Below are 27393 nucleotides of genomic sequence, written 5' to 3' on the forward strand. Positions count from 1 at the left end.
GCTAGCTCTTGTAGCTCAGTTGGTTAGAGCACCAGTTTAGTAAGCGGGAGGTCTTGAGTTCAACTCTCAACAAGAGCACTAGTAATAAGCTCATAAAATAAAAGTTTGATAATTAAATTTGAAATATGAAATAAATAATTAACAATTCATATATTTACATTAATTTTTTTTTTTTGAAAATAAAGAAGTTAATTCATTATTCATAGGTACCTGAAACGTTTACAATAAGGATCGATGGAATGGTCAAACATTTCTTACAGTCAGACATATAAACAACTTCCCTTACAATGCTACAGAAATCTCGATTCGCAGACTGTTTCACAAATTTGAAGTTGAATTCTTTGGAGTAACTTAAAGTTTCTTGAATGATATGGTTAAACGTTCCCTAGACTGACTTTGTTTGAATAGTATTAAACACCACCTGAGTTTCTATTTCCATTCTTTTATCCACTGACAATATCTCCATCTCGATTTGGCGGAACTGCATATCATAGTTCAGAGAAGTCTCTTTTTCATTGTCATGTTTTTTACCCAGGATGAGATTCACAAACGCCATGACCAGTTTTATCATTTCACGCTTTATGAAAAAGAACTCGCCAAGTAAACTAGAGGAATAAACTCATCAAAATAAATAGATGAAAAACACAGAAATTGCAAACAAACTAACACTGTTAAACAAAGCAAACGGAAATAACTGTCCGAAAATAAAGGAGTAACGACTGGTAGCGATGACAAAGACAATGAAGATGGAGATTATCTGCGGTGGAGATTGCGGCAGGGGAAGATGATTGGACGCCGCCTCTGCTTGCTTCACGGAGGCATCAGCCGTATGTGAATTAGAGGAGTCCGAAATCAAGAGAGAATTAAAGTTGGAATTTGAGAATGTGAATTATTTCTAGTAGATTTACATGAATTTTAAAAATTATTATTTGAAATATTTTTTATAATGTGCTAGATAGAATTCGTAACTAACTATATGAGAGTCAATGCCAGTTAAACTCTTGAATTATGTCTTCCATGATGGAACATGCAATATCCTCTGATATATAGTAATATAGCTTTATTATTCTTACACTTGCTAATCTCCATTGGCTTTGTTTTGTGATCCAATCTCTATATTTAAAACAAGTACTCGAATTTAACTTAGAATGAGATAATCTAGTTTGGTAACTTGTACTCCCTAAAATAATAGTGATTTCTATATTCAGTCATTAAGACACTAGGTGTTAAATATGTACCTATTAACCATAATTCAAATATGCTATTGCCCTCCTGTCAAAAAATAGTTACTAAAATATGTCCAAAATTGTGATTTAATTTAGAATACCAAGATAGAGACCATAATGAAAAGATATTTTAAAAGTACATTGTAATATCTGATTTTTAAAAAATTAAATTACATTTTTGCAGGTCTTTTGTGGAAACGGGCAAGCTCCCGGCTAAAGCAAATGAGACGTATATTGACCTATTCCCAAAGAAGCCTAGACCAGAAACAATGATGGACTTACGGCCTATAGCAATGTGTAATGTGCTATATGTAAATGTTCATAATTTGTACACATTAAAAACCTTGTTGTTGGATAATTTTTTTTTTTGAATGCTTGTTGTTGGATAATTTATTTGTATAATAAATAGATTTAAGTTAGCCAAAGCTCTTGGACCATTTTTCCTATCTTATGGTATTTAATTGAGTGGCTCACAATTATTGTGTATATGAAGAAGAAGTCAACAATCTGATTGTGGTTCAAGCAAATTATAAGGATTTGGTTTAAATGGGTGGCAGTGAATGATTTGAGCATTTGATGAAGCTATTCACGTGGCTTATTTTGGTGAAGGGATTATTACTATAAAAGGGAAGATTACTCATTGTGGAAACTTGCCAATTTGAGATTTAATATTATTTTGAGAAGTGAATATTATACTGCTAACAAATTGAATTAAATATATTATTCTGCTGAGCTACGGTCTGCGCCTGAGTCAGTCGAAGTCTGCTGAGCTACGGTCTACGCCTGATTCAGTTGAAGTATTGTTCGAAGGTTATCAAGGCATGCACGTCACGGTCCAGGTTGGATGTTAGGAAGGTTGTTTGTAGTATGGTAGTTAAGACTGTGAGAGTCTAATGTACTGTTCTATTGTAAAACTCCTTGGTGAACATCAATAGTGGATTGGGCTGACGTGGGTTGCCCCGCAGACGTAGGAGAAGCGCTCCAAACTGCATAACAAATCTTTGTGTACTTGATTTACTTACTGCTTTTATTTTTTTTTGTTATTTACTATCATTAAATAACAAAAATTAATCGATCAAAATCTAATATAAGTTTTAAAATCATGTAGAAGTTCAGGTTCATCTAATTTAAGGTTCACGGCATAATTTCAATTGGTATCAGAGCATAGAGACTTAAGTTACTAGTCTTTCGATCTGGCTTTTACGTGTTCCTTTTACGTTCAGCGGTTCATTCTGTTCTTCTTGCTATTACTTTGTTCAATCTCATTTGTTGCTAAGTGTTTCAGAATGGAAAGGTTCAGGCCCCTTCCCCAGCTTACAGGTGATAACTATGCATACTGGAAGGCTCGAACGAGAACTCATCTTAAAGCTCAAGGAGATCAAGTTTGGCGGGTAGTTCTGACTGGTTGGACTCCACCTACAAAACCTGGTGAAAATGACGGTGATCCACCAGTAATCAAACCTGAAACCGAGCGAACTCAAGCTGAAATTACCACTGCTGGATATAACGATAAGGCTCTTGACACTATCTATTCCTTAATGCATGAAAATCAATTTTCGTTGGTTACAGGTATTGATTGTGCAAAAACTGCTTGGGAAATCCTCGAAACCACATATGAAGGTACGAGTTCAGTCAAACAGTCAAAACTCCAGCTGGTAAAAACTGAGTTTGAAGAACTACGTATGAATGAGGATGAAGACATTGCAAGTTTTCATCGACGCTTACAAGAATTAGCAAATCGAGCAACTATTCTTGGAAAACCCTACTCCCAACAGAAACTTGTCAAAAAGGTCTTACGATCCTTGCCTCCGAGGTTTAGGATGAAGGTAACTGCTATTCAAGAGCATGACGGCTGGGAGGACAAATCTGTAGCTCAATTAATGGGCAACCTTCAAACCTACGAAATGGAAATCCTTACTGATCACACTAAAAAGCAAAAGACGGTTGCGTTTGTAGCTGAAGAACAGGACGACACTGCATCAAATGATGATTCAGTAGCATTTTTAACTAAACAATTTTCTAATTTTTTGAAACAGGTATCTCAGAAGAATACACAAAACAACAAACATAAAAAGGGGACAAGCACCAACGTGCCAAAAACTGGCACAAAAAGTGGTGTGTCAAATTCAAAAAATACTACTTCACGACCAGCTCGCCCCAAAGAAAAGTCAAACAACAAAGGAATAAGGTGTTATGAATGTGAGGGCTTCGGTCATGTTCAAGCTGAATGTCCAACGTATCTTCGACGAAAGAAGTCCATGACAGCCACAACTTGGAGTGATGATGAACCTGAATCAGAAAATGCTGAATCTGACGCAGAAGAAATGTTTGGCAATTTTGTAGCCTTTGCAGCTAAGAGTACGATATGCTCTGAACCTGTAGATGCATCTGACACAGAAGGTGGTGATTACAACTCGGCAGAAGATCTTGACATACCAGATATATCTTATGAAGTAGAGTTTAATAAACTGTATCCAAAATGGGAAGCATTACTTAAAACATATCGTGTAGTGTCTAGTGAAGTTAGAGTTTTGCAAAATGCTGTAAATGTGTTCAAAGGTCAAGTTGCAGACAGGGATGCCTTAATTAAAGACTACACTGACCGAGAAGAAAAACTGCAACAGGAAATCAAGAGACTAACGCTGGAACTAAACACATATATAAAGAGAATCCAAATGATGGATACCACATCAACTCTTGACGAAATCCTTGATTCAGGGCGGCAATCCTCTGCAAGATTTGGTATTGGATTCACTGGAGAAACCAGCAAAGACAAAACTACATTTGTCAAGGCATCATATTCAGAAATTGCTCCTGAGTCAAGCAAAGCTAAAGACTATCGTGAATCAGTTCCTATTTCAGGCTCAGCAAAACAACCACGAGGTACAATACGTCAAAAGTTTCAATATAAGGTTTATAACCCTGTGTGTCACTATTGCAGGTTACGTGGACACATCAGACCTGAGTGTTATTACTTCTACAAAGAACAAAGGGCCGAAAAACATAGCCATAAGTACATTACTCCATTTATCAAACAAGTATGGGTAAAGAAATCCAATTATATCAGTTTTGTATCCTTTCACACTAAAAATGCAGGTAGGGATGAAAAATGGTACTTCGACAGCGGTTGCTCACGTCACATGACTGGAAACGCAAAATTTCTAAGTGACATAAACACAAGCAACGGTGAAGTAACTTTTGGTGATGGAGTCAAAGGACAAGTAACCGGAGTTGGTACTCTAAATGTTGCAGGTCTACCGAAGTTGAAAAAGGTGCTACTGGTAAACGGACTCCATGCCAACCTCATAAGCATTAGCCAACTTTGCGACCAAAACTGGAATGTTAGCTTCACCAAAGACAACTGCAGTGTTATGGATAATGAAAAACAATGTGTTATGGAAGGTAAGCGATCAACGGACAGCTGCTATATTCTAACAAATGATATCCTCTGTTGCAGGTCCAGCATAAATGAGTCTCAGTTGTGGCATAAATAAAAAATTAGGGCGTCAACAATCCAGCTAATTAAATTTCTTTTTGCCCGTGTTAATAAAATTTCAGGTACACTAATTCACAAATAAATATTACTTAGTGTTACTATTTTTTTTTTCTCGTGTGCAGATTAAGTCTTAAGGCTAAGCAGTCACAAAAGCTATCTTGAATTCACGTTTTAAAAGCCAAGTGTTCAGGTTTTATTTGTTTCTTATCTATCCACCTTCTCTTTATCTTGAATACCCTAAAAATGATGTTTGTTTTGATATTATTGTGCGTATATCTTTTTGAACATGAATTATCCTTTCTAATTTATATATATACGTGTATCTCTGGATTCATTAAATCATCAGGTACTTTTAATCTTTCAGGTTCTTTCTCTTTACTTGTTCATTTTTTTAAGTGTTTGTTTAATTTGCTTGGGTTATTCTTTATGTTTTGTTATTGGTTGTTTCTGTGTGTTCACTAAATGTCCTATCTACATTGTGTTGGATGCTTTTGATATGATAATTCTTTGATTGTGCCTTTTTTTTTTTTGTTGGTGTTTCCTGTGTTAAAATATGTTTGCTTGAATGATAAATTTGGTGCAATTTGATTAATGTGTTTATTTTTCTGTGTTATTTGTTTGGTCCGGTCATGACCGTGTGTGTTTTTTGGTTGTGTGTTTTTCATGCTATTTGTTGTGTTTCTGTGCCTGAATCATCTTCATGTCTTGTTTGACTCAAATTGAAAATTTCTTGAATTTTTGTGCTTCTTTGTTATTTGCTAAGTCGTTTTCAAGATTGCATGTACCTTGTTCTTTGTTTCTCTTTTCTATTTTCACTTGTGCAGGTTCATGTGGGAAAAGATTTCGTAAAAAGCAAAAAGGAATTATTATAGAGCTATTCTCTCTATTTTTTTTCGTCAAGCAAAAGCTATCTGGTATTAGTTATTGGATTCTCTATATATGGTTTCTCTTATTGGCTTTAATGGATATTATTGCATATCGGATTATCTTTGTGGTTGAAAATCTTCGGATTATTAGATTATCCAGGTTACCATATTATTTGGGTTATCAAATCTTCTGGATTATCATGTTATTCAGACTCTCGTGTTGTTGGTTGTGTGATAGCTTTTTATAAAGAATATCTGAATGGTTTGTCTACTATAGCGAACATGGAATGAATATGACAACACTACCCTCTTGGTGTATGGAAATTAATATTGATCAATGTGGATGAATGTTGGATAAGTCTCTTGCTATTTTACGGGAAAGAGGGTCAGGCACCCCGTCAACTCACTAGTCTAATCCACTGATTTGATGTTCACCGATCCTTTTTGTCACTTATTTGGCAAAAAAGGGGGAGTAATAGAAAGGAGGAGTTTTTGAAGAAAGGGGGAGTTTTATGAGAAAGGGGGAGTTTTTATTTGACTGACTATTTTGAAATATGAAATTAGTGAAGATACAAGAAAGGGGGAGTAGTAGGAAAGCATGATGACTGCGACATATGGTATTTTTTTTTTGAGTAGAGTATGGCTTGTCTACTACTCTATTATGCTACATTTTGGTAATCTCTGACTTATATATCTCTTCAGTTTACGACCATTATTATCAGTTACTGGTTATTATTATCTAAAACAGTGAACTTATGGTTATTGGATGATCAGCTTTTATTTAGCTAATCTATCTATTGGTGATCAGTTATTCTATCTGAATATTGAGGTTTCTCGGGGTTCATAAACAGCACACATTCTCTGAAAATTAATACTATGAGTTCATGGAACATGGTCTACAAGAGCTTTTGGTAATGTTTTTTTTCTTACCTTAGGTTATTGTATGGCACATATACTAAGGGCTTTTTAATAAAATTATTTTATTTTTCTTGTTTGCCCAAAGTATAAGATGTTATAGTTTTTACCAAATAAATTGCCAAAGGGGGAGATTGTAAATGTACATAATTTGTACACATTAAAAACCTTGTTGTTGGCTAATTTATTTGTATAATAAATAGATTTAAGTTAGCCAAAGCTCTTGGACCATTTTTCCTATCTTATGGTATTTAATTGAGTGGCTCACAATTATTGTGTATATGAAGAGGAAGTCAGCAATCTGATTGTGGTTCAAGCAAATTATAAGGATTTGGTTTAAATGAGTGGCAGTGAATGATTTGAGCATTTGATGAAGCTATTCACGTGGCTTATTTTGGTGAAGGGATTATTACTATAAAAGGGAAGATTACTCATTGTGGAAACTTGCCAATTTGAGATTTAATATTATTTTGAGAAGTGAATATTATACTGCTAACAAATTGAATTAAATATATTATTCTGCTGAGCTACGGTCTGCGCCTGAGTCAGTCGAAGTCTGCTGAGCTACGGTCTGCGCCTGATTCAGTTGAAGTATTGTTCAAAGGTTATCAAGGCATGCACGTCACGGTCCAGGTTGGATGTTAGGAAGGTTGTTTGTAGTATGGTAGTTAAGACTGTGAGAGTCTAATGTACTGTTCTATTGTAAAACTCCTTGGTGAACATCAATAGTGGATTGGGCTGACGTGGGTTGCCCCGGAGACGTAGGAGAAGCGCTCCGAACTGCGTAACAAATCTTTGTGTACTTGATTTACTTACTACTTTTATTTTTTTTTGTTATTTACTATCATTAAATAACAAAAATTAATCGATCAAAATCTAATATAAGTTTTAAAATCAAGTAGAAGTTCAGGTTCAGCTAATTTAAGGTTCACGGCATAATTTCACTATATAAGGTGGCTAGTACGGTGTGTGCTAATCGGTTGAAGGTGCTGCTAGACAGGTTGATTTCGGGAGCACAGGGTGCTTTTGTGCCAGGCCGCCTCATAAGTGATAATATTATGCTTGCATATGAGGCGCACCACTATCTGAAGAGGAAAACTCAGGGTCGTGAGGGTGTCGTGGCGTTAAAGGTGGATATGAGTAAGGCCTACGACCGTGTTGAGTGGCGTTTTGTTGAGGCTATGTTGCTTAAGTTGGGCTTTGCGGGAAGATGGGTAGATATTTTGCTGGAGACATTAACGTCTGTGCGGTACCATGTGCTCCATGAACAAAAACAGGTTGGTCCAATTGTGCCGGAGCGGGGGTTGCGACAGGGAAACCCGTTATCTCCGTATCTGTTCCTGATTGTGGCAGAGGGCCTTAGTGCGTTGATAGAAAAACAAATGCGACAGGGGAGTTTGCATGGGGTAAGGGTAGCGCGGGGAGCACCTCCAATCTCTCACTTACTCTTTGCAGATGATTGTTTTCTGTTTTTCAGGGCTAATATGCAGGAAAGTAATACAATGAGGAGGGTGCTAGACACTTATTCTGCTGCCTCCGGCCAGAAAATAAATTATGAGAAGTCTGTTGTGTGCTTTAGCTATAATGTGGATGGTCAGTCTAGAGATGATGTTGTGACGATAATGGGGGTTAATGAAGGGGATACTACAGGTCGGTATCTTGGCCTCCCTTCATTAGTAGGCAGGAAAAAGAAGGAGGTCCTCGGGTTTATTAAAGAAAGAATATTATCGAAGGTAAGGTCCTGGAATGCGAGGTTTCTCTCCAGGGCAGGTCGGGAGGTTATGCTAAAAAATGTTATTCAGGCCATGCCGGCATACGCCATGATGGTTTTTCTTCTCCCTGTTACGTTATGTAAGTAACTTGAGGTCATTATGAACTCCTTTTGGTGGACGGGTGTAGTGGTGAATGGGGGGGGGGGTTCGATGGCGCGCGTGGGAGGGACTGTGTGTGCCGAAGAATAAGGGTGGGATGGGTTTTCGCACTTTGCGGGAGATGAATTTAGCATTGCTTGCTAAACAGGCATGGCTTCTTGTAAAGGATCCGAGTTCGCTCGTAGCCCGTGTGTATAAGGCACGGTATTATCCCCGAGGTTCCTATTTCGAAGCAGAAGAAGGGTCTAACCCTTCGTACATTTGGCGGGGAATGAGGGCGGTTCAGCAAGTCCTAAGGGAGGGTAGCCGACGGTGTGTGGGAGATGGTCGAAGTATTATGATCGGTACCGATCCGTGGTTGCCGGTGGATGAGTACCCGTATGTGCAGACGATATTGCATGAGTCAGTAGCAAGTGCTCCCGTTGCTTCTTTGTTGAATGAACAAGGTACGTATTGGGATGTGGATTGTGTAAGGGATTTGTTTAATATAAGAGATGCTAATCTGATTTTACAAATACCAATTAGTATTCGTAAACCACCGGATACTTGGGTGTGGCAGTGGGATAGTAAAGGCGTTTTTACGGTGAAATCTTGTTATAGACATCTTTCCTCCCAAGCTACGGATACGAGGCCATGGGCTTCAATCTGGAATCTTAGTGTATCGCCTAAAGTTAGAATGTTTGGTTGGCAATTGGCAGCTTCATATTTACCAACTCGTGAAGCACTGTTAAAACGACATGTTGATTGTAATATTATATGCCACATGTGCAGGGAGGAGAGTGAGAGTGCTCATCATTTATTTGTTGCCTGCCGTGAGGCTCTTGTGGCGCGAAGGAAACTGGATCTTCTGACCACCCATGTCGCTGGAGATACTGTGGGTGAGTGGCTTTTTAATTGCATTGCAGTGTTGTCACATGACCAAATGTCCAAGTTATTGATGTTGTGTTGGGGTTTGTGGACCGCCGGGAATGATGTGGTGTGGAATGCTCAACCTTGGGACCTGGAGTTGATGTTGCGGTGCACCATGGTGTTTTGGGAGAATTGGAGGGCGGCACAGTGTGTGGATGGCGGACAGCAGACTGGGGGGCATTGGGGCGGTGGGAGAGGCTGAGAAGGGGAAGGCTCAAGTTGAATACGGACGCTTCAGTTGATAAGCAGCATGGTAGGGTGGGGTTCTGATGGGTGTTAAGAGATGATGATGGTAGATTTCTGGCTGCCAAGAATGGAAGGGTAATGGGGTTTTTTGAGCCGAGAGTAGCCGATGCCATGTGTATGCGAGAGGCACTGAGTTGGCTGAAGGATACGGGTATGGGTAATGTGGAGGCCGAAACTGATTCATAGTTGCTTTGTAATGCTATCCATAGTGAATCTTTTTTCTCTTCGTTTGGTTTTTTGGTAGGGGATATTAAAGAATTGGCATCTTCCATTAATGATGTCGAATTCCAGTTTGTAAAACGATCTGTGAATCAGGTAGCCCACACTCTAGCCAGGGCGGCTGTTTCTATGCCAGATTGTGGGGAGTGGTTTGATGTGCCACCGTTTTTTCTTGTAACTTGTCTTGGAGATGATATAATGAATTAAGTTGTTCGTACCAAAAAAAAAAAAATTAAATTACATTATTTTACTATCTCAAATGTGCATTTGTTTTTTTTTTTTTTCAAGAAAAAAATATAATTATATGTTAACGTATTTGATAAATAATACTAATTAGTTACAATGTCTTATAACTCCTACTTTTTTTTTTTTCAAGTCAAACAAAAAAGTAATATGCTTAAATTATTTATTCTATTTATATTAATATTACATTTGAAAAGATGAAAATTCAAAAATTCATGACTAGCTCTTGTAGCTTAGTTGGTTTGAGCACACGTTTAGTAAGCGTGAGGTCTTGAGTTGAACTCTCAACAAGAGCACTAGTAACAAAATCATAAAATAAAAGTATGATAATTAAATTTGAAATAAATAATTACCAATTCATATATTTACATTAATTTTTTTTTTTTGAAAATAAAGAAGCTAATTCATTAATCATAGTGTTGTTATCACATCTGTGCTTGTTTTTATAGTTATTTTGAATCATCTCGGTAATTAAGTTCTTTAATTTTACTTATTTAATACATGTTTTCCTTGCTATTATCATTTAATTATGATTCACAATTGCTTTTAATGTTTTACGGTGTTTGTTGGTGTTTTTGAACCATTGTAGGTCAAAGTTATGAGCAAGGGAAGTTCGAGGGCAAATTTGGAGTCAATATAGACCGAAACGCATGTACCCAGCATTTTCGACGCGTCGAGCTAAAGGCTCGACACGTCCAAAATTTTCAAAAAGATATTGCGGTCGAGAATGACGCTGCGCCAAACAAATTAAAATGAAGCGCTGAATTCAAGAATTCCAAAAGCTAGAAATCAAATTTCAATTCCCAATTCAAATTCCAATTCCAACTTCAAATTAAATTAAGTAGGCAAATTCCTATTTCGTCCCAGCTTTGTATCTACTATAAAATCCCACATTCTTCAACCCTAATGAAGAGTGTGGTAGCTTAGTAGTAAATAATTAGAATAGATAATTTACAATTCATAGTTTAGAATTCAGAGATTCTTGGAGACAAGAAGGAGAGAAATCAAGAGCCACAAGTTGTCTTGGAAAGCAAGAAGAAGACTAGGGAGATTTGAGAAAATCGTCTGGTTAATTCTTGTACTCTTTTGATGATTTGTAATTCTTTATTTATATTTGCTATGTATAATTTAGCCATGCTTGGCTAAATTCTTTAGAGATTCTTGGGTAAAAGTGTTTATGAACCTATGTGCCTGAGCTCTCAGTTTCTTTAATATATTATTATTTGGGTTTAATACTTGTGTTGCAATCATGATAATATTGTTTGATGCTTATAATTAATGGCCATAGTTACTTGTTTCGTTTGCTTTGTTTGTGTCACCCATGGGAGTTGGGGCATAAATTAGGGCACACACGATTGCACCTAATGGTTGGACCTTGGGAAAAGGGGAATTTATTGGGGGAATCTTATTCTAGATTGTTGTGCATCGGGAGATGGTAGTAATTGGGAATAATTGAATGCTGATCTTCAATCTTATCGGGTGTTTAAGCCACGGGAATGGAAATTCACTAGGGGTAGGAATTACGAGAGTAATTCTGTTCCGCTTTGGATTCCCATACAAGTCTTAATTCCAAACTAAATATTACAAACGTTAATTGGCACTAGGGGTGATTAAAGACTTGAATCCCATGAATCTCATCTTCTCTCTTATTGTTTTCAAAATCCTGAACCTCTGTATTATTTTATTTATTTTATGCCAATCAATCATCTAAGTAATTGTTAGGATTAGCTCTAATGAATAAGTTAGTAACTAGTGTTTGATACAACCACTTCTCTATGGATCGATAACTCGTACTTCGAGAATTATTTGTTTGCAAATATACTACGCATCACATAGGCAGAAACGTTTACAATAAGGATCGATGGAATGGTCAAACATTCCTTACAGTCAGACATAGAAACAACTTCCCTAGCAATGCTATAGAAAACTCGATTCGCAGACTGTTTCACAAATTTAAAGTTGAATTCTTTGGAGTAACTTAAAGCTTCTTTAATGATATGGTTAAACGTTCCCAACACTGACTCTGTTTGAATAGTATTACACACCACCTGAGTATCTATTTCCATTCTTTTATCCATTGACAATATCTCCATCTCGATATGGCCGAACTGCATATCATAGTTCAGAGAAGTCTCTTTTTCATTGTCATGTTTGTAACCCAGGATGAGATTCACAAACGCCATGACCAGTTTTATCATTTCTTGCTTTATGAAAAAGAACTCGCCAAGTAAACTAGAGGAATAAACTCATCAAAATAACAAGAGGAAAAACACAGAAATTGCAAACAAACTAACACAGTTAAACAAAGCAAAGGGAAATAACTGTGCGAAAATAAAGGAGTAACGACAGGTAGCGATGACAAAGACAATAAAGACAGACTTGTCTGCGGTGGAGATGGTGGCAGTGGAAGAAGATTGGTCGCCGCCTCAGCTTGCTTCACGGAGGCAGCGGCCGTATGTGAATTAGAAGAGTCAGAAATCAAGAGAGAATTAGGGTTGGAATTAGAGAATGTGAATTATTTCTAGTAGATTTACATGAATTTTAAAAATTATTATTTGAAATATTTTTTGTAATGTGCTAGATAGAATTCGTAACTAACTAAACGAGAGTTAATGCCAGTTAAACTCTTGAATTATTGCCAGTTAAACTCTTGAATTATGTCTTCTATGATTGAACATGCAATATCCTCTGATATATAGCAATAGAGCTTTATTATTCCTACACTTGTGAATCTCTTTTGGCTTTGTTTTGTGATCCAATCTCTATATCTTAAACCAGTTCTCGAATTTAACTTAGGATGAGATAATCTAGTTCGGTAACTTGTACTCCCTAAAATAATAGTGATTTCTAAATTCAGTAGTTAAGACACTAGGTATTAAATATGCACCTACTAACCATCAACCAAATATGCTATTGTCCTCCTGTCAAAAATAGTTACAAAAATATGGGCAAAATTGTGATTTAATTTTGAATACCAAGATAGAGACCTTAATTAAAAGATATTTTAAAAAGTACATTGTAATATCTGATTTTTAAAAGATTAAATTACATTATTTTACTATCTCAAAAGTTGCATATGTTTTTTTTTCAAGAAAAAAATATAGTTATATGTTAATGAATTTGATAAATAATAATAATTAGTTACAATGTCTTATAACTCCTACTTGTTTTTTTTTCAAGTCAAACAAAAAAGTAATATGCTTAAATTATTTATTCTATTAATATTAATATTATATTTGAAAATGTGAAAATTCATAAACCCATGATTAGCTCTTGTAGCTTAGTTGGTTAGTGCACCTGTTTAGTAAGCTGGAGGTCTTGAGTGCAACTCTCGGCAAGAGCACTAGTAACAAAGTCATAAAATAAAAGTTTGATAATTAAACTTGAAATAAATAATTCATATATTTATGTTAATTTTTTTTTTTGAAAATAACAAAGCTAATTCATTAATCATAGGCTGAAACGTTTACAATAAGGATCGATGGAATTGTCGAACATTCCTTAAAGTCAGACATAGAAACAATTTCCCAAGCAATGCTATAGAAAACTCGATTCGCATATTGTTTCCAAATTTGAAGTTGAGTTCTTTGGGGTAACTTAAAGCCTCTTTAATGATATGGTTAAACGTTCCCAACACTCACTCTGTTTGAATAGTATTACACACCACCTGAGTATCTATTTCCATTTTTTTATCCATTGACAATATCTCCATCTCGATCTGGCTGAACTGCATATCATAGTTCAGAGAAGTCTCATTTTCATTGTCCTGATTGTTACCCAGGTTGAGATCCACATACGTCATGACCAGTTTTATCGTTTCATGCTTTATGAAAAAGAACTCGCCAAGTAAACTAGAGGAATAAACTCATCAAAATAACAAGAGGAAAAACATAGGAATTGAAAACAAACTAGCACTGTTAAACAAAGCAAAGGGAAATAACCGTGCGAAAATAAAGGAGTAACGACTGGTAGCGATGACAAAGACAATGAAGACGGACGTTGTCTGCGGTGGAGATGGCGGTACTGGAAGACGATTGGACGCCGCCTCCGCTTTCTTCAGGGAGGCAGCGACCGTATGTGAATTTGAGGAGTCAGAAATCAAGAGAGAATTAGGGTTGTAATTAGAGAATGTGAATTATTTCTAATATATTTACATGAATTTTAAAAATTATTATTTGAAATATTTTTTATAATGTGCTAGATAGAATCCGTAACTAACTAAATGACAATCAATGCCAGTTAAACTCTTGAATTATGTCTTCCATGATGAAACATGCAATATCCTCTGATATATAGCAATACAGCTTTATTATTCTTACACTTGTGAATCTCTTTAGGCTTTGTTTTGTGATCCAATCTCTATATTTTAAACCAATTCTCGTATTTAACTTACTATGAGATGATCTAGTTCGGTAACTTGTACTCCCTAAAATAATAGTGATTTCTAAATTCAGTTATTAAGACACTAGGGTACTAAATATGTACCTATTAACCATCATCCATATATGCTATTGTCCTCCTGTCAATAAATAGTTACTAAAATCTGGCCCAAATTGAGATTTAATTTAGAATACCAAGATAGAGACCTTAATTAAAAGATATTTTAAAAAGTACATTGTAATATATGATTTTTAAAAGATTAAATTACATTATTTTACTATCTCAAAAGTAGCATTTTTTTTTCAAGAAAAAAATACAATTATATGTTAACGTATTTGATAAATAATATTCATTAGATACAATGTCTTATAATTCCTAATTGTTTTTTTTATCAAGTCAAACAAAAAAGTAATATGCTTAAATTAATTATTCTATTAATATTAATATTACATTTGAAAATATGAAAATTCGTAAGCTCATGACTAGCTCTTGTAGCTCAGTTGGTTAGAGCACATCTTTAGTAAGAGGGGGGTCTTGAGTTAAACTCTCAATAAGAGTACTAGTAACAAAGTCATAAAATAAAAGTTTGATAATTAAATTTGAAATAAATAATTAAAAATTCTTATATTTACATTAATTTTTTTGTTGAAAATAAAGAAGTTGATTCATTAATCATAGGCTGAAACGTTTACAATAAGGATCGATGGAATGGTCAAACATTCCTTACATTCAGACATAGAAACAACTTCCCTAGCAATGCTATAGAAAACTCGACGCAGACTGTTTCACAAATTTGAAGTTGAATTCTTTGGAGTAACTTAAAGCTTCTTTAATGATATGGTTAAACGTTCCCAAGACTGACTCTGTTTGAATAGTACTACACACCACCTGAGTATCTATTTTCATTCTTTTATCCATTGACAATATCTCCATCTCGATCTGGCCGAACTGCATATCATAGTTCATAGAAGTCTCTTTTTCATTGTCATGTTTGTTACCCAGGATGAGATTCACATACGTCATGACCAGTTTTATCACTTCACGCTTTATGAAATAGAACTCCCCAAGTAAACTAGAGGAATAAACTCATCAAAATAACAAGAGGAAAAACACAGAAATTGCAATCAAACTAACACAGTTAAACAATGCAAAGGGAAATAACTGTGCGAAAATAAAGGATTAACGGTTGGTAGCGATGACAAAGACAATGACGATGAATGTTGTCTGCGGTGGAGATGGCGGCAGGGGAAGACGATTGGACGCTGCCTTCGCTTACTTCACGGAGGCAGCGGCCGTATGTGAATTTGAGGAGTCAGAAATCAAGAGAGTATTAGGGTTGGAATTAGACAATGTGAATTATTTCTAGTAGATTTACATGAATTTTAAAAATTATTATGTGAAATATTTTTTTATAATGTGCTAGATAGAATTCGTAACTAATTAAATGAGAGTCAATGCCAGTTAAACTCTTGAATTATATCTTCCATGATGGTACATGCAATATCCTCTGATATATTGCAATACAGCTTTACTATTCTTACACTTGTGAATCGTTTTTGGCTTTTTTTTGTGATCCAATCTCTATATTTTAGACCAGTTCTCGAATTTAACTTAGTATTAGATAATCTAGTTCGGTAACTTGTATTCCCTAAAACAATAGTGATTTCTAAATTTAGTTATTAAGACACTAGGTATTAAATATGCACCTATTAACCATCATCCAAATATGCTATTGCCCTCATGTCAAAAAATAGTTACTAAAATATGGCCAAAATTGTGATTTAATTTAGAATACCAAGATAGAGACCTTAATTAAAAGATATTTTAAAAAGCACATTGTAATATCTGATTTTTAAAAGATTAAATTACATTATTTTACTATCTCAAAAGTTGCATTTGTTTTTTTTCAAGAAAAAAATATAATTATATGTTAACGTATTTGATAAATAATACTAATTAGTTACAGTGTCTTATAACTCCTACGTGTTTTTTTTTTCAAGTGAAATAAAAAAGTAAAATGCTTAAATTACTTATTCTATTAATATTAATATTACATTTGAAAAGATGAAAATTCATAAACTTGTGAATAGCTCTTGTAGCTCAGTTGGTTAGAGCATTGTTTAGTAAGTGGGAGGTCTTTAGTTCAACTCTCAACAAGAGCTCTTTTAACAAAGTCATGAAATAAAAGTTTGATAATTAAATTTGAAATTTGAAATAAATAATTAACAATTCATAGATTAACATAATAATTATTTTTTTTTTGAAAATAATAATATTTTTTTTTTGAAAATAAAGAAGCTAATTCATTAATCATAGGCTGTAACGTTTACAATAAGGATCGATGAAATATAATGGTCAAACATTCTTTACAGTCAGAAAACTTGATTCGCAGACTGTTTCACAAATTTGAAGTTGAATTCATTGGAGTAACTTAATCCTTCTTTAATGATCTGGTCAAACGTTCCCAAAACTGACTCTGTTTGAATAATATTACACACCACCTGAGTATCTATTTCTATTCTTCTATCCATTGACAATATCACCATCTCGATCTGGCTGAACTACATATCATAGTTCAGAGAAGTCTCATTTTCATTGTCATGTTTGTTACCCAGGATGAGATTCACATACACCATGGTCATTTTTATCGTTTCACGCTTTAGGAAAAAGAACTCGCCAAGTAAACGGGAGGAATAAACTCGTCAAAATAACGAGAGGAAAAACACAGAAATTGCAAACAAACTAAAATAGTTAAACAAAGCAAAGGGAAATAACCGTGCGAAAATAAAGGAGTAATGACCGGTAGCGATGACAAAGACATTGAAGACGGACGTTCTCTATGGTGGAGATGGTGGCAGGGGAAGACGATCGGACGCCGCCTCCGCTTGCTTCACGGAGGTGGCGACCGTATGTGAATTACAAGATTGAAGTTGAATTCATTGGAGGAACCAGAAGCTTCTTTGATGTTGTTAATTATCTGGCTATCCAAGACTGACTCTGTTTGTGAAGTCTTGCATACCACCTGAGCAACTATTGCAGCTCTTCTGTCCATAGACAATATCTTCATTAATCTGAACTGTATATATCATTGTTCAGATCTTCTTCATTGCTCAGGATGAGATAAACATACGCCATGATCAATTAAATCGTTTCACCTTAATGAAAAAAGAACTCACCAAAGAAACGAGATGAAATAACTCGCCAAAGAAGCGGGAGGAAATAACTTGTCAAAATAACTTATGGAAAAGGTAAAAAACATAGATCTTTAGATAAAAAACAGAACTCCATCCCTTCTTCTGTCAAGAAAACACCACGCCTTTTTGTCCTTGATCAAAGCACAGAACTTCTTGTCCTTTTTTAGAACTCAAAGCCTTCTTTACCTAGATTCAAGAAAAGAACATTGATACAAAGCCTTCTTTTCCCTTTTTGTTTAAAAAATAAGCGTTGACAATGGTGAGAGGCTTCTTGATTAGATCTGGTGGTGGAAGTTGTGAAACTAAAAAACAAAATACAAAGGAACTACGAAAGTATAAGACAGCCGGCCAAGGACAGAGTCGGCCAGTGGTCGGCGGCCACACTACGAAGGAACGGCCAGAAGCAAGGTTTGGGAGGGCAGAGAGGCAGAGAGATTTTTTTGCAGTTTACAGAAGTTTTTTTTGCAGTGGTTAGACTTGTGGAAATTTTAAAAATCATTATTTGAAATATTTTAATGACGTGCTAGGTAGAGTTGGTAACTAACTAACTTATTAGAGTTAATGCAAGTTAAACTCTTGAATTATGTTCTTATCTTCTACAAATATAATATTGTCTTCCATGATGGAACATGCAATATCCTCTGATCTATAGCAATTAATATTTATTATCCTTACACTTGTGACTCTCTTTTCGTTTTGTTTTGTGATCCAATCTCTATATTTTAAACTAGTTCTCGAATTTATCTTAGTATGAGATAATCTAGTTAGGTAACTTGATGTCCGTAAAATAATAGTGATTTTTAAATTCAGTTATAAAAACACTAGGTGTTAAAAATATACCTATTAATTAACAATCATCCAAAGATGCTATTCCCCTCATGTCAAAAAATAGTTATTACAATCGGGCCAAAATAGTCATTTAATTTAGAATACCTTCATAGCCACCTTATTTAAAAAATATTTTGAAAAGTATTTGAACAAGTTGTGTTTGATATGTCACCCTTCAAATCCCCCGGCCCAGACGGATACCATGCCGGATTCTATCAACATACATGGTCGGTAGTAGGAGATAACGTAACAGATTTTGTTTTAAAGGCTCTTGAATCTGGCAGCATACCTAAAGGGTGTAATTAATGATACTCTCCTAACCCTTATTCCAAAGGTTCCTAACCCAGAATTGGTCAAGCAACTCCGTCCTATCTAGCTTTGCAATGTCTTATACAAGGTGATTTCGAAGACTCTGGCATCCAGATTGAAAACAGTTATGAGGCGTCTAGTTGGGCATCACCAATCCAGTTTTGTTCCCGGGAGGCAAACTACAGACAATATACTAACATATCAAGAGGTTATCAAATCCATGAAAATGAAAAAGCGAGCAACCTTATGAATGTTGCTAAAAATTGATTTGGAGAAGGCCTATGATAGGCTGTCGTGAAGCTTCATCCGATTAATCTTCCATGATATAGGTTTCAACCACAAATGGACAGAGATCGCTATGGCATGCATTTCGACATCAAGACTAGCTGTTTCCTTGAACGGAAGAACATCACCGTGGTTCAAACCCAGCCAAGGCATCCACCAAGGAGATCCAATATCTCCCCTTGTCTTCGTCCTATGCGTTGAACGCTTGAGTCACATTATTGAGGAGATGAAGTTAACCAACAGATTGAAAGGTATAAGGATCATTAGAGAGGGGTCATGCCTAACACATCTGTTTTCTGCGGACGACATGATCCTATTTGGGGAAGTAGTTGGAGTAATATTGGTCAGTCGTTGACTACCCAAAGGTCATACTCATAAAATTAACAACGTTGTTTTGGATGTGGTCCATACAGCTACTCATAAAATTAACAACGTTGTTTTGGACGTGGTCCATACAGCTGTGTGGACCACAGTCCACGCAATAATTTTTCATTTTTAACATGATGCACAACTTTACAATGAATATGGACATAATTCAGGAGTATAACTTGCATTGACTCTTATAAGTTAGTTAGATTAGATATGAGTCCAACCCAACACACTTTATTCTATTAAAATATTTTTTTTTAAATACTTATGATTCTTTACAAGGTAGTATCTATTTTTGATAAAATAGACATCAAAGTCTTCTTTTCTGTTAAGCAAAACTGCCAAGGGCTTTCTTGTAATTTCTCATCTTCTAACTACTTTTGGTAGTTAATGTGTAACAGTGGATATAAGCTTTGCTTCTTCCTTCTGGGAAGAGTTGAGTTAGTTTTTGTAATCTTCAGTACACGAATTCAATGCATTCAGTTTTCTCTTTTCCAGTTTACACATTCTTCATTGTCTCATTCCATACTTGAATTCTCAACATGGTATCAGAGCTCTACCGGAGTTACGTCGCAGCGGTAACGACGAACATAGCTTCCGGCGAAGGAACTTCAGCCGGAAATCCAGCCGGAGACGAGAATGCCTCATTCGCTCATCTGAATGCCACGAATTCGAACCCTAATGGTCGAAACGATGAATTCGACGACCCCCTCTATCTTCACATAACCAAGAATCCGAATCTGGTCTTGGTTTCTCCTCCTCTGACAGAGCTCAATTACTCATCGTGGAGCAGGTCCATGAAGATAGCTCTTGAGGTGAAGAACAAATTCGGCCTCGTTGACGGTTTAATTCCTTGTCCAAGCCATCTCGATGCCAGATATACTGTGTGGAGGAGATGCAACAACATAGTGTGTTCGTGGATTCTGAAATCCCTAAATTCCACCATTGCAGAGAGTGTACTCTATTGCGAGAAGGCTCAGGACATCTGGAATAAGCTCAAGGAGAGGTACTTACAAACAGATCCTCACAAGATAGCTGAAATCCAGAACGAGATATTCAGAAACACACAAGGTAACAAAACTATCAATGAATACTTTACCAAGTGTAATGCTCTGTGGGAACAGCTGAACGCAATGAGACCTCTGCCAAATTGTGAGTGCAACCCTAGATGTTCCTGCACTCTGCTTAGTAAAATTCAGAAAGAGAAAGAAGATGATCGAGTGATTAGATTCTTATAAGGGTTGAATGATGAATTCGAGACTATAAAGTCGGGAATCCTTGATGGAGAAGGTTCTTAGCATGGCCTTGAAAATAGAGAGGAAGATCAATGGATTTGCTAATCACCAGAAACCTGTTGAGGTGATTCAATCCAATGCCATACAAAACAGTCAACCACAGCTTACAGAAGGGATGTTTGGAGAAGGGAGCACTGTGGCTTTCTCATCTTCTAATACCAACAAGAAGAAGCTCAAAAATTTTGGTGGCAAGAATGTACCTAGGTGTACCTTTTGTAATATGAATGGACACACGGTGGAAAAGTGCTATAAAAAGCATGGCTACCCCCCTGGATGGGTAGCTGGATACAAATCCAAGAACAAACAAGGCCAAGAAGCTCAGAATGCCTCCATAAATCAAGTTGGGGATATAGGCATGACTGCAGAGCAGTTTCAAAGGCTGATAGCTCTTCTACATTCCCAGAATCCTAAGAATCAACCTTCCACAAGTGCAGTCACAACCAATAGCCAGGGATTGAAGCCAAATTCCAATGAAGGCAGGTTTATTTCCAACCTCCATACTATCAATGCTATTTCTTCTAATGATACTTGGATATTAGACTCAGGAGCAACTGATCACATCACTTGCTCCCTAGACTATTTTGAGAATTGTCAAAGGGTTCATGGATTATCTGTAAAACTGCCCAATGGTGAGACTGTTAGTGTGACACATATAGGGGAAGTCAGATTACATCTTAATATGCTGCTGAGTAATGTGTTATATATCCCCTCCTTTACATTCAACATTATATCTGTTAGCAAGCTCACTAGACAAGGGCACTGTGAAGTGATTTTAAGTGCTGATTCTTGCAAGGTTCAGGCTCCCAGTGGATTGATGGTTGGTTTTGCTAAGGAAAGGAATGGCCTATATTTGCTCAGTGAACCTCCTGCAAAAGGAAAGAGCATTCAGCTTGATAAGAACATCCATTGTAATAGCTTGTCCCTAGATCTATGGCATTGTAGACTAGGACACTACCCTGTGAATAGAATTCAATTTTTGAATGGAATAAAAGATGTTTAGTTGTCAAAATATTTGAATATTCCTTGTGATACTTGTCATTTTGCAAAGCACAAAAGGTCCCCTTTCCCTAACAGTACCTCCAGAGCTGAAAAGTGCTTTGATCTTTTGCATATGGATGTCTGGGGTCCCTTTCCTGTGGCATCCACAACAGGAGAACACTATTTCTTGACTATAGTGGATGACCACAGTAGATTCACATGGCTTCATTTGATGAGAAGTAAGTCTGAAGTTAAGAGCCTATTTCAAAGCTTCTATAAGCAGGTTGAGACACAATTTTCTACAAAAATTAAGGCCATAAGAACAGATAATGGTACTGAATTCCTAATGAGTAACTTTCTGAATGATAAAGGAAAAGTACACCAAAAATCTTGTGTTTACACTCCCCAACAGAATGGGATTGCAGAAAGAAAGCACCAACACATTTTAAATGTGGCCAGGGCCCTAAGATTTCAAGCTGACTTGCCTATAGAATTTTGGAATTATTGTGTTATGCATGCATCTTACCTTATTAACAGGCTGCCTCCTGCAAGATCTGATGAGAAGATCCCCTATGAAGTTCTGTTTGAAAAAGATGTAGACTATCAACACCTCAGAGCCTTTGGTTGCTTATGTTTTGCATCCACCATTCCCCAAGGAAGAAATAAGATGGAACCAAGGGCCAAGAAATGCATATTTCTGGGAATTCCTGCTAACACAAAAGGATATATATTGTTTGATCTTGTTGACAGGTGCACCTTTATATCCAGGGATGTTTAGTTTTATGAACAAAATTTTCCTCTAAAGGGGGGCAAAACTGAAGCTAAGGCATTGTTCAATCCTGTGTTGCCTTCAATACCAATCTCTACTGAGGTCAGTACATCACCTTTGATAGATAGGAGAGAAGTTAATGACCAAGTTACAGAAAGAACTGAAAGTATCAGGCCTGAAAGCTTGGGATTATTTGACACCCCAACCCATGAACCAGATGATGACACATTAAGCAGTATCATTCCAGAGGGTGAATCTGATGAAGCAAGTGATCCAATACAGATAGACAGATGCCAGATAGAACCAAGAAGATCATAAAGAGTAAGGCAAGCACCTACAAAGCTGCAAGACTATTATTGCCAGACAATGATTCTAGACAAACAGATGTCAACCCGTCATTCACTTGACAAAGTCATATCATATGATTGCTTGCCCTTCAACTACAAACTATGTGCATCCTCTATTCTCTCATCACAGGAACCTCAGTCATATAAGGAGGCAGTCCAACATGAATCATGGAGAAATGCAATGAAAAAGGAAATGGATGCTTTGATTGAAAACAACACTTGGATTCTCACAGACTTACCCTTAGGCAAAACTCCTATTGGGTGCAAGTGGGTATACAAGGTGAAGCATAAAGCAGATGGCTCTGTGGAAAGGTACAAAGCTAGATTGGTGGCTAAAGGGTATACCCAACAACTAGGGGTGGATTACATTGACACATCCTCCCCTGTGGCAAGGATGACTACCATTAGAACATTCCTAGCTGTGGCTATTGCAAGAGGGTGGGAAATTCAGCAGTTAGCAGTGATGTAAAACTCGGCCGCCTAGCCGCCTAGGCGCCCGCCTAGGCGCTAGGCGGCCACTTACCTTGGAGTTTTGGCCTATAGGCGGCCAAAACTCGGTCGGCCGCCTAGGCGGCCGCCTAGGCGGCCTGGGCGGCCGCTAGGCGGCCTAGGCGGTCAAACTCGGCCGAGTCGGTCAACTCGGCCAACTCGGCCGAGTCGACCGATTTCGTCCGATTTTGACCGTTTTTGACCAATTTTGACCGATTTTGTCTGATTTTGACTGATTTTGACCGATGTCGTCTTTCATTAATTATTGATTTTAATATTATTATGACATTATGACTTATAAATTATCATTATTTCATTTATTTAGATGTGTTATTTGAGTGAACGTTGAAAACAACCTCATTATAATTGTCGAACTACAAGTCTGTCACTATTTTTTTTAATTTTTTTGGTGCCCGCCTAGCCCCGCCTAGAATCCGCCTAGGCGCCGCCTAGACCGCCTAGGCGCTAGGCGCTGCCCGACCGCCCGACTAGCGCCTAGCGCCTACTGCAACCTTGGCAGTTAGATATAAATAATGCATTCTTACATGGGGATCTTGAAGAGGAAGTCTATATGGTTCCACCCCCTGGATATCAAACTGAGAACAAGAACAAAGTTTGCAGGTTGTTGATGTCTCTTTATGGCCTAAAGCAGGCTAGTAGACAGTGGAATGCCAAGCTAACAACAGCCTTGCAAGACAATGGATTTAAACAATCAGCAGCTGACCCATCCTTATTCACCAAAGTCTCAGACAAGTCTTTCATGGCTCTCTTAATCTATGTTGATGATATTCTAGTTGCAGGTTCTGATTCCCAGCAGATACACAGCTTAAAAGAGTTTCTGGACAAGACTTTTAAGATAAAAGATCTTGGTCATATAAACTACTTCTTGGGGCTTGAAGCTTTCAGAACAGATAATGGTCTCAACCTATGCCATAGAAAATACACTTTGGAAATCTTGAAAGAGAATGGTTTCCAGGGGCCAAGCCAGTTTATACTCCCATCAGTGCAGGACAAAAGCTCAGCAACTTTGAGGGAAATCTCCTTGATAAACCAGAAGTTTATAGAAGACTGGTTGGTAAACTATTATACCTAACAAACACAAGGCCAGATATCACTTATGCTGTACAAAAACTGAGCCAATTTGTTGATAAGCCTAGGGATACTCATCTTATGGCTGCTCATAGGGTACTTAGATACCTAAAAGGATCCCCAGGGAAGGGATTATTCTACCCAGCTGATTCTGCTACCAAACTACAGGGGTTCTCTGATTCAGATTGGGCCACCTGTGCAGACTCTAGAAAGTCTATAACTGGATTTTGCATTTATCTTGGGCAGTCATTAATCTCATGGAAGACTAAGAAGCAGGCCACTGTGTCAAGATCATCATCTGAAGCTGAGTATAGAGCTCTAGCATCCACAGTGTGTGAAATACAATGGCTCCTATACTTGTTAGATGATCTAAAAGCTAAGCCAAACAGTCCCACTACCCTTTTCTGTGACAGCCAATCTGCAATAGCAATAGGGGAAAATCATGTCTTCCATGAGAGGACCAAACATATTGAGATAGACTGCCATGTTGTCAAGCAAAAGGTTCATGAGAAGGTGATAAAGCTTATGTCTATATCCACACAAAAACAGGTAGCTGATGGCTTCACAAAAGGACTACCAAGGCTGCTGTTTGATGCTTTCCACTCTAAGCTGGGCCTTCAAGATATTCATGCTCCAACTTACGGGGGGGTGATAAAATAGACATCAAAGTCTTCTTTTCTGTTAAGCAAAACTGCCAAGGGCTTTCTTGTAATTTCTCATCTTCTAACTACTTTTGGTAGTTAATGTGTAACAGTGGATATAAGCTTTGCTTCTTCCTTCTGGGAAGAGTTGAGTTAGTTTTTGTAATCTTCAGTACACGAATTCAATGCATTCAGTTTTCTCTATTCCAGTTTACACATTCTTCATTGTCTCATTCCATACTTGAATTCTCAACAATTTTATATTTTCTCAAACATTTTCAGCCCAAAGAATCTAAGCTCCCACCATCGAGGCTCAAACTTATGAGCCTCCATTTGAAATGGTAACTGAAATGCCATCACACTACATGATAGTTGGCATTCTATTAAAATATTTAAAATAATAATTTTAAAAATTATTTTATTTCTATAAATTATAATTTATACTTTTCAAATTTTAATTTTATTACATATTCGTATTATTGTTTTAAACTCGTATTAAAATTTACTCTTGTTGAAAGTTGAATTCAAGACACCCACCTTACTCTCTAACAAACTGAGCTACAAGAACAAGCCATTGATTTGTGAATTTTACACTTTCCATGTGGAATATTACTAGAAAATTCATTTAAACGCATTACTCTTTTTTTTTAACATAACAAAATTTATTAGGAGTTATAAGATATGGTAGGTACGTTGTATTATTTTTCATATATGATAACATATAATTATATCATTTTACATAAAAAAAAAATATATTTAGCTCTTGAAAAATTAACATAATGTAATTTGAACTCTTAAAAATAAGATATTGCAAATGTATTTTTAAAATATCTTTTAAGGTGACTATTGGTGTTTTGTAAATGACTATTTTGGTCATACCAAAGTGACTATTTTGTGACATAATTTTTTGTAGGATGATTAATAGGTGCATTTGTAACACCTAGTGTCTTAATTACTAAATTTAAAAAACATTTCTCATAATAAGATAGATATAAATTCGAGAACTAGTTTAATATTTATAGAGATTAGATTGCAAAACAAAGTCAAAGGAGCTTCACAAATGTAAGAATAATAAAGATGTATTGCCATAGAAGATATTGTGTTCTCCATCATAGAAGAGAAAATCAATATTTATAGAAAATAAGATCATTATTCTCCCTCATAATTATACTATGATCAGTGACGGAGCCACAATGGGGACAACATTATATAGTATATATATTAAATATACCAAATATTAATCAAAGGTTGTATTGGCTTAGATGGTAAATTCATTATTTAAATGTAATGTGTAGTGGTCTATGGTTTGATCTTTACAACATTTATTTGGTTTAAGAATTTTAAAATATCAAAAGTGGGAATTCTAATTGGATTTTTATTTGTAACTATGGCCGGTTCTGAGCATGTCTAATATGAGCGACCGCACAGGGTCCCCAATTTTTGGGGGCCCCATATTTTAAAAATAAAACTATATGTATATAGTAATAATAGTATTTATTTTATAAAAAGAAAATTGAGCCCAGATTGCTTTAAAAACCTAAAAAAAAAGTATCTATATATATAAGGACAATTAGGTCAGACTATAAGGACATTACCAAAGCTACAATTCGGCAATTAAATTTCCTAATCCAAAATCTCAATTAACAAATTCTCAAATCTCAATTAGGCAATAGCATGTTCAAAGTATAAGGAATTAAAGATATTTCCAATTCCGCAATTTGGCAATTCGAAATCCTATAAACTATGTACCAGTACCCTAATAAATTGGGCAATTCGCAATTGGCAATTCGACAGATCGCAATGCACAGCTCAACTAATTCTTCAATTCTTCTTGATCGCAGAGCGCAACTCAACTAATAAAGGGTTAGTTTCTTTCTTCAGGAATCATAGAGAAAATGGTTTTTCTAGTGCCATTGATAGTGCAAAGGAAATTGCTAATGAATTAGAAATTGAGCCAGTGTTTCCTCAAAAGCGAAAAATTCGTAGAAAAGGACAATTTGATGAGAGTGTTGATGACACTTCATTATCACCCGAAGAATTTTTTAGGGTTCATTATTTTTTATACATTGTAGATCAAACTATTATTTCATTGACCTAGAGGTTTGAGCAATATGAAGTATATGAAGGAACTTTTGATTTTTTGTTTAGTTCTGACAAGTTACAATCGATGACTGATATCAATTTGAAGTCTTATTGCACTTGTTTAGAAACAGCTCTTAAGAGAGATGATCAGTGTGGTGATATTGAGGAAATAAAAATATAGGGGCAGTGAGTATATTGAATTCATTGATCACCAGGACTATGTGGTCTAATGGTATCCGAGTTGGACTTCCACTTGGAAGGTTGTGAGTTCGAGCCACCTCAGAAAGTATATGAACAGATACTACAATGTAATAGAACCAGTAACATTCAAAAAAAAAAAAAAGAAT

At 36.1% G+C, this 27393-nt stretch overlaps 2 protein-coding genes and 2 non-coding genes across 4 annotated transcripts; all 4 read left to right on the top strand.

The window, feature by feature from the left end:
- The first annotated feature begins 4 nt into the window (after nt 1-4).
- Nucleotides 5-78, top strand: TRNAT-AGU. Its single transcript has one exon. It is a non-coding gene; the product is annotated as a tRNA-Thr (tRNA).
- A 10135-nt stretch (nt 79-10213) lies between these two features.
- TRNAT-AGU lies at nt 10214-10287 on the top strand. The gene has a single exon. It is a non-coding gene; the product is annotated as a tRNA-Thr (tRNA).
- A 9611-nt stretch (nt 10288-19898) lies between these two features.
- LOC109187017 lies at nt 19899-20594 on the top strand. The gene has a single exon (XM_019337177.1). It carries the CDS (start codon nt 19899-19901, stop codon nt 20592-20594), a length of 696 nt encoding a protein of 231 aa, XP_019192722.1.
- A 3211-nt stretch (nt 20595-23805) lies between these two features.
- Nucleotides 23806-24983, top strand: LOC109187019 (uncharacterized mitochondrial protein AtMg00810-like). The gene is made up of 2 exons (XM_019337178.1): nt 23806-24305; nt 24392-24983. Exons 1-2 carry the CDS (start codon nt 23806-23808, stop codon nt 24981-24983), a joined length of 1092 nt encoding a protein of 363 aa, XP_019192723.1.
- Nucleotides 24984-27393: the final 2410 nt, after the last annotated feature.

Source organism: Ipomoea nil, unplaced genomic scaffold, assembly GCF_001879475.1.
Source record: "Ipomoea nil cultivar Tokyo-kokei standard unplaced genomic scaffold, Asagao_1.1 scaffold1416, whole genome shotgun sequence".
Classification (NCBI taxonomy): Eukaryota; Viridiplantae; Streptophyta; class Magnoliopsida; order Solanales; family Convolvulaceae; genus Ipomoea; species Ipomoea nil.

Bases quoted from the DNA above. Each gene is read 5' to 3' on its own strand.
- LOC109187017 (XM_019337177.1), top strand. From the start codon at position 19,899: ATGGTATCAGAGCTCTACCGGAGTTACGTCGCAGCGGTAACGACGAAC.
- LOC109187019 (XM_019337178.1), top strand. From the start codon at position 23,806: ATGGTTCCACCCCCTGGATATCAAACTGAGAACAAGAACAAAGTTTGC. The intron at 24,306-24,391 runs GTTGGTAAACTA...TGATAAGCCTAG, and splicing joins CAGAAGTTTATAGAAGACTG to GGATACTCATCTTATGGCTG.